The following is a 17,013-nucleotide window of genomic DNA, read 5'->3' as shown; positions in this document are numbered from 1 at the left end:
TCATGTTGGTCAGGCTGGTCTCAAACTCCTGACCTCGTGATCTGCCCACCTCAGCCTCCCAAAGTGCTAGGATTACAGGTGTGAGCCACTATGCCTGGCCCAAAGCTTTTTAATATTCTAGAAAATGGGGATAAATAATGGTGTCTCCAACTCTTGGCATCATTGTGAGGACTAAAAGTGATGTTAAATGTAAAGGGTCTGAGACCAGGAGCTGTACACACCAGTCCCCACTCTCCACAGCTCCTGCTAGCATCCACCAACAACTGGCATGCCTACTTTTTTTTTTTTTTGAGACAAAGTCTCACTGTGTCACCCAGGCTGGAGTGCAGTGGCGCAATCTCTGCTCACTGCAACCTCTGCCTTCTGAGTTCAAGTGATTTTCCTGCCTCAGTCTCCTGAGTGGCTGGGTTACTCACACCCACCACCACGCCCAGTTATTGTTTTGAGGCAGAGTCCGCTCTGTCACCCAGGCTGGAGTGCAGTGGCACAATCTCAGCTCACTGCAACTTTCGCCTCCCGGGTTCAAGCAATTCTCTCCCTCAGCCTCCTGAGTACCTGGGATTACAGGCACCACCACCATGCCCGGCTAATTTTGTTTGTATTTTTTTTTAGTAGAGATGGGGTTTCACTATGTTGGCCAGGCTGGTCTTGAACTCCTGACCTCATGATCAACCCAACTCGGCCTCCCAAAGTGCTGGGATTTCCAGCATGAGCCATCATGCCGGCCAATTTTTGTATTTTTAGTAGAGACAGGGTTTCACCATGTTGGCCAGGCTGGTCTCAAACTCCTGACCTCAGGTGATTCACCTGCCTCAGCCTCCAAAAGTGCTGGGATTACACGCATGAGCCACCACATCCAGGCCCTCAGGCTAAGTTTAAATGCCACTTCTTCCAGGTAGTCCTCCCTGAGCCCCCTCCATGTGGGGTCAGGAGCCTCCTCTGGGCTCCTCTGTTCGTCTCCATCACAGCATGATTACTTTGTCCTGTCTCTGCCTGGTATAATCTGTCTCCCCCATCAGCCTGTGGGCATCTCCTTGTGCATGGCTGTGTGCTCAGTGTGTGCCCAGTACAGGGCCTGGCACACAGTGGGTGCTTACTTAGTAAATTCTTTCTGGATGAGGTTAAGAAGGGTCCAGATGGATGAACTGGTCTTCCTCTCCTGAAGCCGGCCCCTTTAATCCCCATCAGCATCCTCACCTGCCCGGGACCACGCAGTGTCTTTTCTCTGTCCCTTGAGCCTCAATGGTGAACACCACACGGGCACTGGGCTCGACCTCTCCAGGGGGCCCAAGGCGGCTTGGCAGCGGTGGCAGCAAGGGGGTCCCTGAGAAGCCTCTCCGGATGATCCCACCACCAATGGGGCTCACAGGGGCCAAGCCACAATCCCCCGACTCCCGGACCTGCTGGGAGAAACCGGCAAGACATGAGCAAGTTCTCGGGCATGGGACTTCTCTAGGACCCTGACGTGCTCTCGCCGAGACACCTGGACTAGCCCAGAGACCTGTATCTCAGTCCCACTGCTCCCCTGAGTAAATTTACCTCTCTAGGCCTCAGCTTCCTCGTCTGTGAAGTGGGGATCTCAAACTTGGGGGAATATAAATAGTGCCTGGTCCAGGCCAGGCACAGAGCCCACACCTGTAATCCCAGCACTTTGGGAGGCCGAGGCAGGTGGACCTCCTGAGGTTGGGAGTTTGAGACCAGCCTGACCAACATGGAGAAACCCCGTCTCTACTAAAAATACAAAATTAGCTGGCCATGGTGGTGCACACCTGTAATCCCAGCTACTTGGGAGGCTGAGGCAGGAGAATCACTTAAACCCAGGAGGCAGAGGTTGCAATGAGCAGAGATCACGCCATTGCACTCCAGCCTGTGCAACGAGAGCGAAACTCCGTCTCAAAAAATAAATGAATAGGCCAGGCGCAGTAGCTCACGCCTGTAATCCCAGCACTTTGGGAGGCTGAGGAGGGCAGATCACAATGTCAAGAGACTGAGACCATCCTGGTCAACGTGGTGAAACCCCGTCTCTACTAAAAATACAAAAATTAGCTGGGTGTGGTGGCTCATACCTGTAGTCCCAGCTACTCGGGAGGCTAAGGCAGGAGAATCGCTTGAACCCCGGAGGTGGAGGTTGCAGAGAGCCAAGATTGTGCCACTGCACTCCAGCCTGAGAACAGAGCGAGACTCCATCTCAAAATAATAATAACAATAATGAAATAAATTAAATAAATATATAAATAGTGCCTGGTCTACAGTTGGCATTGCAGAAATATTTATTTATTACATAATGATAGCATGCTCAGTAGGGCACGGTGGCTCACACCTGTAATCCCAACACTTTGAAAGGGTTGCTCCAGGCCAGGAGTTTGAGACCTGCCTGAGCAATGTAGTGAGACCCCATCTCTACCAAAAATAAACAAAATTAGCCAGGCCTCATGGTGTGTGCCGGTAACCCCAGCTACTCAAGAGGCTGAGATGGGAGGACTGCTTGAGCCAGGAAGGCCAAGGCTGTAGTGAGCCAAGATTGTGCAACTGCACTCCAACCTGGGTGACAAAGTGAAACCTGTCTCTCTCTCTCTCTTTTTTTTTTTTTTTGAGAGTCTCGCTCTGTCACCCAGGCAGCGGCATGACCTCAGCTCACTGCAACCTTCGCCTCCCGGGGTTCAAGCGATTCTCCTGCCTCAGCCTCCTGAGTAGCTGGGTTACAGGCGCCCACCACCACGCCTGGCTAATTTTTTTGTATTTTTAGTAGAGGGGGGGTTTCACCATGTTGGCCAGGCTCCTCTCGAACTCCTGACCTCAAGTGATCAGCCTGCCTTGGCCTCTCGAAGTGCTGGGATTACAGGTGTAAGCCACTGCGCCTGACAGAGACCCTGTCTCTAAAAATAAAAATAAATAGAACAGCATGTTTATTTTTATATATTATATGCTATATAATACTATTTATTATAATGTAACATAATTATGTTCTATCACATAATATTTATTTTTTTCTTACATTTCAGATCCCAATATATTATTGACTAAAATATAAAAGTAAGGCCAGGCATGGTGGCTCACACCTATAATCCCAGCACTTTGGGAGGCCAAGGCAGTCAGATCATGAGGTCAGGAGTTCAAGATCAGCCTGGCCAACATAGTGAAACCCCATCTCTACTGAAAGTACAAAAATTAGCCGAGTGTGTTGGTGCGCTCCTGTACTCCCAGCTACGCGGGAGGCTGAGGCAGGAGAATCACTCAGCTACCTGGGAGACAGAGGTTGCAGTGAGCCAAGATCACACCATTGCACTCCAGCCTGGGTGGCAGAGTGGGACTCCATCTCAAAAAAAAAAAAAAAGAAAAAGAAAAAGTAAAACAATAAACATGCAGTAAATAAGCAAATGAATAATAACAACAGTACTAATGGCTGACATTTCCTGCACAATCACTCTGTATAAATGCTGTTCCAAGAGTCCAGGATGGGCTCATGAAGGCATAATGAGGCCATTTAGCTCATTTCCATTTAACCATTATTTCCATTTAACGAAGGAGGAAATGAAGGCTCGGAGGTTAAGTAAATAGAGCCCAAGGTTGCAATTGGTAAATAAATACGATTCTCAGCTTCAGCGCTGAATTTCTTGAAGAAGGACTGAATTGTATAAATTAAATGAGATGCTGTTTCCAAGCAGGCTCTGGGTAAATGCTGGAGACATTTTAAGAATGGGCAGATTCGGGCTGAACGGATGCGTAGGGAGTGTGAGCTCTTCAGCGCCAAAGAGTTGGGTTCAATCCAGGCCATCTAGGGCAAGGAGGCCTCAGTTTGCCGATCTGTGAAATGGAGATGAAAGGGTACTGATCCCTCAGAGGTGTTGGTGATAAAACAATGGAACCCACGTGCGCCAGACACAGGCTGGGCGCTGTCCGCGGTGCTGACCCCAGAATCGGGCACGAAACTGGAACTCATGGTTTTGGAGTAAGGGAAACAGAGAAGACAAATGCGGAGAAGGGAGAGGTGGGGTTCAAAGAGATGGCCCAGCCCCCTGCTCTACTCCGCAGCCTCACCAGTGGGCCTCTCTCCACCACCAGACTGAGCATTAAAACTGGGAAACTGGCCGGGCGCAGTGGCTCACGCCTGTAATCCCAGCACTTTAGGAGGCTGAAGCAGGCAGATCACTTAAGGTCAGGAGTTCGAGACCAGCCTCACCAACATGGCAAAACCCTATCTCTACTAAAAATACAAAAATTAGCCGGGCATGGCGGCGTGCACCTGTAATCCCAGCTACTGGAGAGGCTGAGGCAGGAGAATCGCTTGAACTCGGGAGGCAGAGGTTGCAGTGAGCTGAGATCGCTCCACTGCACTCTAGCCTGAGCTACAGAGCAAGGCTCCATCTCAAAAAATAAAAATAAAACTAGGAAACTGCCAGGCATGGTGGCGCATGCCTGTAGTCCCAGCACATTGGGAGGCCGAGGCCAAAAGTGAGTTTGAAACCAGCCTGGGCACCCTGTTGCTACAAAACATTTTAAAAATTAGCCAAGTGTGGTGGTACGTGTGCTTGTAGTTCCAGCTTTGGAGGAGGCTGAGGCAGGAGGATCGCTTGAGCCCAGGAGATTGAGACTGCAATGAGCTATGATCACGACACTGCTCTCCAGCCTGGGTGACAGGAAAACTCTGTCTTAAAAAACAGTGGGGAAACTGAGGTCCAAGACCATGCTGGTAATCAGGACCAGACCCAGGGCAAAGCCGGGTGGCAGGAAGAGGGTGAGGAGAATGGATATGCTTTGAACCTCTGTGTGAGCAAGGGATATGGCATAGCTCATTTCCGTGCCTATGAGTGTGTGTGTGGGGGGGGTCCTCTGACTCTCGTGTTTCGGAGGAAGACATCAAAGCTTGGAGAGAAAATTATTTGCTTGCTTGGAGTCACACAACTGGGGGCTGAGCCCCGCTCAGATCTCATCCTTCTAGACTGTTCCCCGAATTTGAGCACAACTTGTCCCCACCCTCTCCCAGGGGCTCCTGAATTTGAATGCAGAAACTTAAGTGCGCCACAAGAGGCCTCCCTCGAGAGGGTTCCTAGTAGCTTTAAGGTGTGTGGAGAAGGAAGAGGGTGGGGTGTGTGGGAACAGTGAGTCCCTCCCAGATGGGACACCCCCGAGATGTCAGCAGCTCATTTGCTTTTCCTTTTTTTTTTTCTTTTCTTTTTTTCTTTTCTTTTTTTTTTTTTTTTTTTTTTGAGTTGGAGTCTCCCTCTTGTTGTCCAGGCTGGAGTGCTGTGGCTCACTGCAAAACCTCTGCCTCCTGAGTTCAAGCGATTCTCCTGCCTCAGCCTCCCGAGTAGCTGGAACTACAGACACCCGCCACCATGCCTGGCTAATTCTCATATTTTTTAGTAAAGACAGGGTTTCATCATATTGGTCAGGTTGATCTTGAATTCCTGACCTCGTGATCCGCCCACCTCGGCCTCCCAAAGTGCTGGGATTACAGGTGTGAGCCACTGCACCCAGTCTCATTTTATTTTTCTTTTTTCTTCTTTTCTTTTCTTTTTAGACGGAGATTTGCTTTTGTTGTCCAGGCTGGAGTGCAAATGGCTGATCTCAACTCACTGCAACCTCCGCCTCCCAGGTTCAAGCGATTCTCCTGCCTCAGCCTCCCAAGTAGCTGGGACTACAGACACCTGCCACCACGCCCAGCTAATTGAACTCCCGATTTCAGGTGATCTGCCCGCCTCGGCCTCCCAAAGTGTTGGGATTACAGGCATGAGCCAACATGCCCGGCTCTTTTTTCCTCTTTCTTTCTTTCTTTTTTTTTTTTTTTGAGATGGAGTTTCACTCTGTTGCCCAGGCTGGAGTGCAATGGCACAACTCTCACTGCAACCTCTGCCTCCCGGGTTCAAGCGATTCTCCTGCCTCAGCCTCCCAAGTAGCTGGGACTACAGACACCTGCCACCACGCCCAGCTAATTGAACTCCCGATTTCAGGTGATCTGCCCGCCTCGGCCTCCCAAAGTGTTGGGATTACAGGCATGAGCCAACACGCCCGGCTCTTTTTTCCTCTTTCTTTCTTTCTTTTTTTTTTTTTTTTGAGATGGAGTTTCACTCTGTCTCCCAGGCTGAAGTCCAATAGCACGATCATGGCTCTGCAACCGCCCTCTGCTTCCCAGGTTCAAGTGATTCTCCTGCCTCAGTCTCCGGAGTAGCTGAAATTACAGGTGCGTGCAACCACACCCAGCTAATTTTTGCATTTGTGGTGGGGATGGTGTTTCGCCATGTTGGCTAGGGTGGTCTCAAACTACTGACTTCATGTGATCCACCCACTTCAGCCTCCAAAAGTGCTGGGATTACAGGCATGAGCCACCATACCCGGCCTTTTCTTTCTTCTTCTTCTTTTTTTTTTTTTTTTTTAGACAGAGTCTTTCTCTGTCACCCAGGCTGGAGTGTGCAGCAGTGCACTCTGGGCTCACTGCAGCATCTACCTCCCAAGCTCAAGGATCCTCCCACTTCAGTCTCCCAAGTAGCTGGGACTACAGGCACACACCACAACTCCCAGCTGATTTTTGTATTTTTTGTAGAGACAGGATCTCTCCATGCCACCCAGGCTGGTCTTGAAACCATGGGCTCAAGCAATCCACCCACCTCAGTCTCCCAAAGTGCTGGGATTCCAGGCTTGAGCCATGACGCTGGGCTTTTCTGCCCATTTACTTGTTGGGAAGATTCCAGAGGGGAGAACGCCGTGCACCATTACTATTTGTTCATATATTCATTGAACAAATGCAAAAAGATAATCCACCTCGTGTTAGAAAGAAAACTGGAAAAGAGAAAAAGAAAACTGGGCCGGGCGCGGTGGCTCACGCCTGTAATCCCAGCACTTTGGGAGTCTGAGGTGGGAGGATCATGAGGTCAGGAGATCAAGACCATCCGGGCTAACATGGTGAAACCCGGTCTCTACTAAAAAATACAAAAAGCCGGGCGTGGTGGCACGCGCCGGTAGTCCCAGCTACTCGGGAGGCTGAGGCAGGAGAATTGCTTGAACCCGGGAGGCAGAGGTTGCAGTGAGAGTTGTGCCATTGCACTCCAGCCTGGGCAACAGAGTGAGACTCCATCACAAAAAAAAAAAAAAAAAGAAGGAAAAGAAAACTGGACAAGGGCCTGGGGAGGAATGAGGGGGTGGATGTTGATGGGGTGAGTAAGGGACTTTTCTGAGGGGGTGGCTTTGAGCTGATCCTGAAAGAGGAGAATGAGCTGGCCAGGAGAAAGTCGGGGAACAGCGTGCCAGGAAGTAAGAACAGCACCCGTGAAGGCTTGGAGGTGGCAACCAGCTGGTAAGTTTAAGGAACAGGAGTTGGTAGGCCAGGTGCTGTAGCTCACACCTGTAATCCCAGCACTTTGGAAGGCTGAGGTAGGCAGATCACCTGAGGTCGGGAGTTCGAGACCAGCCTGGCCAACATAGTGAAACCTCATAATGTGTACAAAAAATAGCTAGGTGTGGCGATGCACACCTGTAATCCCAGCTACTCCGGAGGCTGAGGCAAAGGAATCGCTTGAACCTGGGTGGTGGAGATTGCAGTGAGCCGAGATTGTGCCACTGCACTCCAGCCTAGGCAACAGAGTGAGACTCTGCCTCAAAAAAAAAAAAAAAAAAAAAAAGGCTCACGCCTGTAATCCCACAACTTTGAGAGGCAGAGGTGGGTGGATCACAAGGTCAAGAGATCGAGACCGGCCGGGCGCGGTGGCTCACGCCTGTAATCCCAGCACTTTGGGAGGCCGAGGTGGGCGGATCACGAGGTCAAGAGATCGAGACCATCCTGGTCAACATGGTGAAACCCCGTCTCTACTAAAAATACAAAAAATTAGCTGGGCATGGTGGCGCGTGCCTGTAATCCCAGCTACTCAGGAGGCTGAGGCAGGAGAATTGCCTGAACCCGGGAGGCGGAGGTTGCAGTGAGCCGAGATCGCGCCATTGCACTCTAGCCTGGGTAACAAGAGCGAAACTCCGTCTCAAAAAAAAAGAGATCGAGACCATCCTGGCCAACATGGTGAAAATGGTGAAACTTTGTCTCTACTAAAAATACAGAAATTAGCTGGGAGTGGTGGTGCGCACCTGTAGTCCCAGCCACTCAGGAGGCTGAGGCAGGAGAATTGCTTGAACTCATGAGGCAGAGGTTGCAGTGAGCTGAGATCACGCCACTTCACTCTAGCCTGACAACAGAGTGAGACTTAGTCTCAAAAAAAATAAAAAACAAGAGAGAGAGAGACTTGGGATCTGATTCTGGGAGTATGTTGAGGTTTGAGGAGTGTGATCTATTTGGGGATTGTAGGATGCCTCCTGTGGCCACCTTGGGGAGCAGGGACTGTCCCTGGGGCAGAGGTTAGAGTGGCATCCAGGTGAGACATGGACCAGAGTGGGGTCTATGACTGGATTTGAGAATGTGTTTTGGGGAACTGAGAGACAGGCCATAGCCCCAGGGTGTGAGAAAGAGAAGATTCAAGGGTGACTGGTGGTTTTTTTTTAAAATCTCAGATGGAGTTTCACTTGTAGCCCAGGCTAGAGTGTAATGGTGCGATCTCGACTCACTGCAACCTCCGCTTCCCGTTTTCCTTCTTTCTTTCTTTCTTTTTTTTTTTTTTTTTTTTGAGACAAAGTCTTGCTTTCTTGCCAGGCGCCAGGCTGGAGTGCAATGGCGCAATCTCGGCTCACCGCAACCTCCGCCTCCTGGGTTCAAGCTATTCTCCTGCCTCAGCCTCCCAAGTAGCTGGGACTACAGGCGCGCGCCACCACGCCCAGCTAATTTTTGTATTTTTTAGTAGAGACGGGGTTTCACCATATTAGCCAGGATGGTCTCGATCTCTTAACCTCGTGATCTGCCCACCTCGGCCTCCCAAAGTGCTGGATTACGGGCGTGAGCCACCATGCCCAGCTTGCCTCCCATTTTAAAGCGATTCTCCTGCCTCAGCCTCCCAAGTGGCTGGCATTACAGGTGCCCACCACCATGCCAAATTAATTTTTGTATTTTTTAGTAGAGATGGGGTTTTCCCATGTTCGCAAGGCTGGTCTCAAACTCTTGACCTCAGGTGATCCACCCATGTAGGCCTCCCAAAGTGCTGGTATTGCAGGCATGAGCCACCGTGCCCGGCTGTGACTGGTGATTATTAAGCATGACTACTTGTTTCTCAGAAAGCCAGGAGTCACACAGTTACCTGGAGAGTGGGGCCGCCATTACTTGCACGGGGAAAATTTGGGGGGAAGCACCAGGCTTTGGATGCATTCCAATTTCACTGGAGCATCACATGAGTCCCAGATGGAGCCAGTGCGGGCAGTTTGATGTTTGGTGGAATTACGGGGGACCTGGCTCATTTGAAGGTGAAACAGGCCAGACGGCTCCCATGGGGGCAGTTGCCAGCATCTGGCTGTTGGTTGGATGCGGGGGTGCTCCCGAGAGCCCTGACTCCTGGAACCCAGCCAGCTGTCCCTCCCACATCTGGAGTGGGGTGGGGTAAAGATGGGGGGCTCCCAGGGACTAGGGACGAAGTGTACAGGCTGTCCTCTGGTCTCTGCTACAGCACACATCAACCTGCCACTCCTGATTTTTATTTTGTATTTTTGAGACAGTCTCCTTCTGTTGCGCAGGCTGGAGTGCAGTGGTGCGATCTCGGCTCACTGCAACCTCCAATTCCCGGCTTCAAATGATTCTCCCAGCTCAGCCTCCTAGTAGCTGGAATTACAGGCATCCACCACCATATCCGGCCAATCTTTTTTTTTTTTTTTTTTTTTTTTTGTATTTTCAGTAGAGATGGGGTTTCACCATGTTGACCAGGCTGGTCTCTAACTCCTGGCCTCAAGTAATCCTCCCACCTTGGCCTCCTAAAGTGTTGGATTACAGGTGTGAGCCACCGCACCTGGCCCTGCCACTCCTGATTAATTGCTCTCCTCTTTGAGAAGTTGGGTTGGGGATGAAGGGCCTCACTGGGGGCCCCTGGGTGGGGAAGGCCTTGGCAGGAGGCCCAGAGCTCCCTCTCCACTTTTTTATTTTGAGACAGAGTCTCACTCTGCTGCCAGGCTGTAGTGTAGAGGCTCAATCCTGGCTCATTGCAGCCTCCAACTCCCTGGTTCAAGCTATTCTCCTGCCTCAGCTTCTCAAATAGCTAGGATTACAGGCACACACCACCACACCAGCTAATTTTAGTAATTTTAGTAGAGACGGGTTTTCACCATGTTGGCCAGGATGGTCTCAAACTCCTGACCTCGTGATCTGCCCGCCTCAGCCTTTTTCTAAAATTTGAGACGATGTCTCACTCTGTCACCCAGGCTGGAGTGCATTGGCACGATCTCGGCTCACCGAACCCTCCGCCTCCTGAGTTCAAGTGATTCTGCTGCCTCAGCCTCCCAAGTAGCTGGGATTACAGGCATGCAGCACCGCACCTGGGTAATTTCAGGCTGGTCTCAAACTCCTGACCTCAGGTGATCTGCCCGCCTCAGCCTCCTGAAGTGTTGGGATTACAGGCGTGAGCCATGGCACCCGGCCTAGAGCTCCCTTTTGATTTGTCCACTGTCAGTGGGACTCTGAAGTATGCTGGCGCTGGCCTCAACCCCAAGTCTCTCCTCTAAGAAAAACTCTAGGGCCGGGCACCGTGGCTCACACCTGTAATCCCAGCACTTTGGGAGGTCGAGGTGGGTGGATCACTTGAGGTCAGGAGTTTGAGACCAGCCTGGCCAACATGGCAAAGTCCCATCTCTACTGAAAATACAAACATTTAGCTGAGCGTGTTGGCAGGCACCTATAATCCCAGCTGCTTGGGAGGCTGAGGCAGGAGAATCGTTTGAACCTGGGAGATGGAGGTTGCAGTAAGCTGAGATTGCGCCATTGCACTCCAACCTGGGTAACAAGAGTGAAACTTTGTCTCAAAAAAAGAAAAAGAGTAGAAAAACTCTAAATCTGTCCCTTGCCTGTTCGTAACCCTCCTGTGGCTCCTAGCACCCCTAGAACAAAACCAACACCCCCTTAGCTCAACCCTCATGACCCAGTATGTCCTGGCCCCTGCCCATCGCCGACTCTCACCTCCCTCCATCTCCCCTGCCCCACCCTGCCTCACCCACAAGCCTCTTTCCGGTTCATTAAACCTGCCTCCGGGCCTTTGCACTCGCTGCGTCATCTGCCAAGAACACCCTCCCCTGCCTCCCCCCACCAACCCGACCCACTCTTGAAATGGCTGCCTGCTTGTTTTTATCCATTCATTCTTTAGCTAAAATGTCAACTTGCCAAAGAAGCCCTTCCTGCCCAGCCTGGGCAGGCTCATGGGCGCTCACCCACCCCCACATTTTCTCTTTTTTCTGGGTTTAACATCTGTCTCATGAGCCCTGTCATTTTGGGGCCTGTCACTTCCTCCGCCTCCCGGGTTCACACGATTCTCCTGCCTCAGCCTCCCGAGTAGCATTACAGGCACCCGCTACCACGCCAGGCCAATTTTTGTACTTTTAGTAGAGATGGGTTTTTGCTATGTTGGCCAGGCTGGTCTCAAACTCCTGACCTCAAGCAATCCTCCTGCCTCGGCCTCCCAAAGTGCTGGGATTACAGGCATGAGCCATGTCTTCTCGCCTTTTATTTATTTATTTATGGAAACAGGATCTCATTTAGTCTCCCAGGCTGGAGTGCAGTGACATGATCACGGTTCACTGCAGCCTCAACCTCCCATGCTCCAGCAGCCCTCCCACCTCAGCCTCCCAAGTAGCTGGGACCACAGGCACGCACCACCATGCCTGGCTATTTTGTTTGTGTGTTTATTTGTTTGTTTGAGATAGCATCTTGCTCTTGTTGCTCAGGCTGGAGTGCAATGGCATGATCTGGGCTCACTGCAACCTCCACCTCCTGGGTTCAAGTGATTCTCCTGCCTCAGCCTCCTGAGTAGCTGGGAATACAGGTGCCCACCACCACACCCAGCTAATAGTTTGTATTTTTTTAGTAGAGACGGGGTTTCACCGTGTTGGTCAGGCTGCTCTCAAACTCCTGACCTCAGGTGATCCACCCGCCTCAGCCTCCCAAAGCGCTGTTACAGGTGTGAGCCACCACGCCCGGCCTACCCTTTGCCTTACCTCTTCCTGCAGATGGCTGGAGTGTGGATAAATAAATGAGTTAAGGTGTAAGGAGCCTCACCTGCCCTAGGGGACCCGAGGCTCACCCTGAGAACCCCTATTCCACACAATTTTAGCCTAGGTTTTTTGCACACAAAAACACTGAGTTCTAGGCCAGGTGTGGTGGCTCACGCCTGTAATCCCAGCACTTTGGGAGGCCGAGGCAGGTGGATCACTTAAGGTCAGGAGTTCAAGACCAGCCTGGCCAACATGGAGAAACCCCGTCTCCACTAAAAATACAAAAATCAGCCAGGCTTGGAGGCTTGCATCTGTAATCCCAGCTACTTGGGAGGCTGAGGCAGGAGAATTGCTTGAACCTGGGAGGCGGAGGTTGCAGTGAGCTGAGATCGTGCCATTGCACGCCAGCCTGGGCAACAAGAGCGAAACTCTGTGTCAAAAATTTAAAAAAACAGGCCGGGTGCGGTGTCTCATGCCTGTAATCCCAGCACTTTGGGAGGCCGAGGCGGGTGGATCACGAGGTCAAGAGATCGAGACCATCCTGATCAACATGGTGAAACCCCGTCTCTACTAAAAATACAAAAAATTAGCTGGGCATGGTGGCGCGTGCCTATAATCCCAGCTACTCAGGAAGCTGAGGCAGAAGAATCGCCTGAACCAAGGAGACAGAGATTGCAGCGAGCCGAGATCGTGCCATTGCACTCCAGCCTGGGTAACAAGAGCAAAATTCCATCTCAAAAAAAAAAAAAAAAATTTAAAAACACACACACAAAAAAACACTGAGTCCTAGAGAGGTTACCAGCCACTCAGGTGAAGGGCCTGGGATTTGAATCCAGCTTTCCTCTTGCCTCAGTTTCCCAGAATAGGGGCATCAGCCGTGCTCTGAAGTTGACGCCTCCCTCACGGCCCCCTGCCCTGGCCTAGGGGCAGCCAGGTCTCTCGTCCTTGAGTGAGTCAAAACCTTGTCTCCTGCTCCCAAAAGCAGTGGCCACAGCCCTGGGCTGGATGCTGGATCAGGTCCCCAGCTCCCTGGTGGCTTCTCTGGGCCTCAGTGGCCCCCTGTGATATGGTCCCCAAGCAGCTATAGGTGTTTCTTTTTTTTCTTTTCTTTTTTTTTTTTTTTTGAGACGAAGTCTCGCTCTGTTGCCCAGGCTGGAGTGCAGTGGCGCAATCTGAACTCACTGCAACCTCCGCTTCCCAGGTTCAAGCGATTCTCCTGCCCCAGCCTCCCAGTAGCTGGGATTACAGGCCTGCGCCACCATGCCTGGCTAACTTTTTTATATGTCTAGTAGAGACCGGGTTTCACCATGTTGGCCAGGCTGGTCTCAAACTCCTGACCTCAAGTGATCCGCCTGCCTCGGCCTCCCAAAGTGCTGGGATAGCAGGTGTGAGCCACCAGGCCAGCTCTGGGTGTTTCTGAGTAGGGGGTCCCTGGGGGGATCTCCTCCCCCATGGCCTGGGCCACCCTCATGCCCACTCACCTCGCTCAGCCGGAAGGAAAGTGCTGTCACACTGCGCCTCATGTTGCAGGCGTCTCCAGACCTGTGGAGATGCTTGTGAGGCCTGCAGGCCCCCGGGAGAGCGGGTCCGGCCCTGTGGGACACCCCCAGACAGGAGCTCGCTCCCACACTCTCTGCACCCTCCCTTGGACCCCAAGGACATTAAATCAGGGTGGCATGGACCACACCGCAGGCACCAGCGTGAGACACCCACCAGGACTTTGCAGAGCTCCTCATTCGGGGACAGGGGCTGGGTGTCCAAAGCCCCTCCCACAGGCTTTGGGACTGAACCCCTCCAGGTTCAGCAAGGTGGGTGGTGAAATGAGGCCCCCCCATCCCCCCCCAGTCCCAGCCACAGGGGAGATCCATTCAGCTCCCAGAGCTGCTCTGATGGTCTCAGGGGGATTACGAGACCCCGGCCCCTCTCCTGAGACCCCATGAAACTCACATAAGCTTGCTCCAGGAGGCCGGCAGATCTGGACTCATCACCGCGGCTGAGTCCTGCTTGGGTCCCATGACTCCCCGGGGAGCGAGCGGGGAGGGGAGAACCTGACCTGGCCGTGAGGGAGGCCCAGAGCTCCCCCAACACCCACTCAGCGGAGCCTCTTAATGATCTGGGCACCAGGCCAGGACACAACCCACACACTTTCCCTTGGTGAGGCACCCAGTGGGTGGAGGGCAGAGTGACTAAGAGGGCCTGAGGGTGCCAGAGCGAGAGGCCAAGAGGGTGACTGGGTGTGGAGGGGGAGGGGCGGGGGAAGGCAGAGGAAGGAGGGGAAAGAAGGGAAGGGAGGCGTAGGGGAGAGGGGGCTGGGTGAGAAGGTGTTAATTGTTGATGTGTTTGCATATGAGAGAGAGAGAGAGAGAGAGAGAGAGAGAGAGAGAGGACGCCAAGGAAGACTGTGGTAGGGACCAGCAGCTCCGGAAATGGAGGATTTTATCAACTCAGGGTCTGGGATATGTGCTTCCAAGCGGAGCCCATGGGACGGGGTGTGGCCTAGGGAGCTAGGGGATGGTCTTTGGAGGGCCGATGGGGGCTCCAGGAAAAGTGCCTGCTGCGCTGTGTTACCCCAGGCAGATCAAAGACCCTCGCTGGTTGAGCCCCCAGCCACAAACTGTTGGGGCTGCAGATTTGGCCAGATCTGGGGCCCCCAGGAGGGTAGGTTGGGAGGTGGGAGGGGCCGTGGCCAGGGGAAACGGGCTGCTGTGTGGGGCTGTTGGCCTCCAACGCTGCTGTGAGTTAATATTTCACCCGCATCACCGGCTGCCGAGGAGGCCCCACCAGCGTCTCCCTCCAAAGATCATCAAAGCGTGACCCAGCCTCAAGTTTGCGTTTGCCCCCCTGTGCCAGGTGACCTTGACCCTGTGGCCTCTCTGAATGTCCATTTCACAGCCAGCCCTGAGGGGGCAGCTCCAGACTCGAGTCAGGGAGACAACTTGGGGACACCTCCCACGACAAGGCACATGTCCTCCTTCTGATAAAAAAAGTCCGGGCCGGGCACGGTGGCTCACGCCTGTAATCCCAGCACTTTGGGAGGCGGAGGTAGGTGGATCACGAGGTCAGGAGATAGAGACCATCCTGGCTAACATGGTAAAACCCCGTCTCTACTAAAATACAAAATATTAGCCGGATGTGGTGGCACACGCCTGCAATCCCAGCTACTCGGGAGACTGAGGCAGGAGAATCGCTTGAACCCAGGAGGTGGAGGTTGCAGTGAGCTGAGATCACACCACTGCACTCCAGCCTGGGCGACAGAGTGAGACTGTCTCAAAAAAAGAAAAAAGGACTGGGCACGGTAGCTCACGCCTGTAATCCCAGCACTTTGGGAGGCCGAGGCGGGTGGATCACCTGAGGCCAGGAGTTCAAGATCATATTATGATTAGCCTGGCTAATATGGTGAAAATACAAAAATTAGCTGGCATGGTGGCGCACACCTGTAGTCCCAGCTACTCAGGAGACTGAGGCACAAGAATGGCTTGAGGCCAGGCGCGATGGCTCACACCTGTTATCTCAGCACTTTGGGGGGCTAAGGCGGGTGGATCACCTGATGTCAGGAGTTTGAAACTAGCCTAGCCAACATGGTGAAACCCTGTCTCTACTGAAAATACAAAAAATCAGCCAGGTGTGGTGGCAGGCTCCTGTAATCCCAGCTACTCAGGAGGCTGAGGCAGGAGAATCGTTTGAACCCGGGAGGCGGAGGTTGCAGTGAGCCGAGATTGCACCACTGCACTCCAGCCTGGGTAACAGACCGAGACTGTCTCAAAAAAGAAAAAAAGAGGGTGATGGGGTTTTGGTATGTTGCCCAATCTGGTCCCAAACTACTGAGTTCAAGCAATCTGCCTGCCTCAGCTTCCCAAAGTGCTGAAATCACAGTTGTAAGCTACCATGCCCGGCTCCCCAAATGTTTTAAATTAGCCAGGCATACTGTCATGCCCCTGTAGTCAGAGCTACTCAGGAGGCTGAAGCAGGAGGATAACTTGAGCCTGGGAGGTTGAGGCTGCAGTGAGCTGAGATTGCACCACCGCACTCCAGCCTGGCAACAGAACAAGATCCTTTACAAAAAAAAAAAGGCCGGGCGCGGTGGCTCACGCCTGTAATCCCAGCACTTTGGGAGGCCGAGACGGGTGGATCATGAGGTCAAGAGATCGAGACCATCCTGGTCAACATGGTGAAACCCCGTCTCTACTAAAAATACAAAAATTAGCTGGGCACGGTGGCGCATGCCTGTAATCCCAGCTACTCGGGAGGCTGAGGCAGGAGAATTGCCTGAACCCAGGAGGCAGAGGTTACGGTGAGCTGAGATCACGCCATTGCACTCCAGCCTGGGTAACAAGAGCGAAACTCCGTCTCAAAAAAAAAAAAAAAAAAAGTCATCTCCTCAGAGAGGCCTCCCTACCTTCTCACCAAACCTGGACAGCACAGCCCTTGTGGTATGGCCACAGTCTTAATCTGTGACTCCATGGTCCTCTGTGCCACCAGCAAAGATCTCACATGACCTCCTGATTCTTTCTTTTTTTTTTTTTTTGAGATGGAGTCTCACTCTGTTGCCAGGCTGGAGTGCAGTGGCGCCATCTCGGCTCACGCAACCTCCGCCTCCCAGGTTCAACTGATTCTCTGCCTCAGCCTCCCAAGTAGCTGGGATTATAGGTGTCCGCCACCACGCTCAGCTAATTTTTGTATTTTCAATAGAGACGGGGTTTCTCCACGTTGGCCAGGCTGGTCTTGAACTCCTTAGCTCAGGTGATCTGCCCGCCTCAGCCTCCCAAAGTGCTGGGATTATAGGCGTGAGCCACCGCGCCCAGCCAAGTGATCTCCTGATTCTTATGTGTCCCCACCTTGAGCCTGTGGATCCCCTGACAGTAAAGACATGATCCCCACTGTGACCCCAGCGCAGAGCCCAGCACATAGTAGGCACTCAGTTAATGTTCGTCACACGAATCCATGACTCAGGAGGCCTCG

The 17,013-nt window shown here is 52.4% G+C and overlaps 1 protein-coding gene across 1 annotated transcript in view; it reads right to left on the bottom strand.

The window, feature by feature from the left end:
• The window catches only part of PDE4C (phosphodiesterase 4C), a 39,281-nt gene extending 25,695 nt beyond the window's left edge, over window positions 1-13,586 (bottom strand). The window contains exons 1-2 of the mRNA XM_064381628.1: window positions 13,536-13,586; window positions 1,198-1,400 (exon numbers count right to left, since the gene is read on the bottom strand). Coding sequence (XP_064237698.1) covers window positions 1,198-1,400; window positions 13,536-13,577 — 245 coding nt within the window. The 5' untranslated portion in view covers window positions 13,578-13,586. The remainder of the gene's footprint in view (window positions 1-1,197; window positions 1,401-13,535) is intronic.
• Window positions 13,587-17,013: the final 3,427 nt, after the last annotated feature.

Source organism: Aotus nancymaae, unplaced genomic scaffold (genome assembly GCF_030222135.1).
Source record: "Aotus nancymaae isolate 86718 unplaced genomic scaffold, 86718_ANA_hifiasm-v0.15.2.pri h1tg000028l, whole genome shotgun sequence".
NCBI lineage: Eukaryota > Metazoa > Chordata > Mammalia > Primates > Aotidae > Aotus > Aotus nancymaae.
This window is presented reverse-complemented; position numbering and strand designations above follow the sequence as displayed.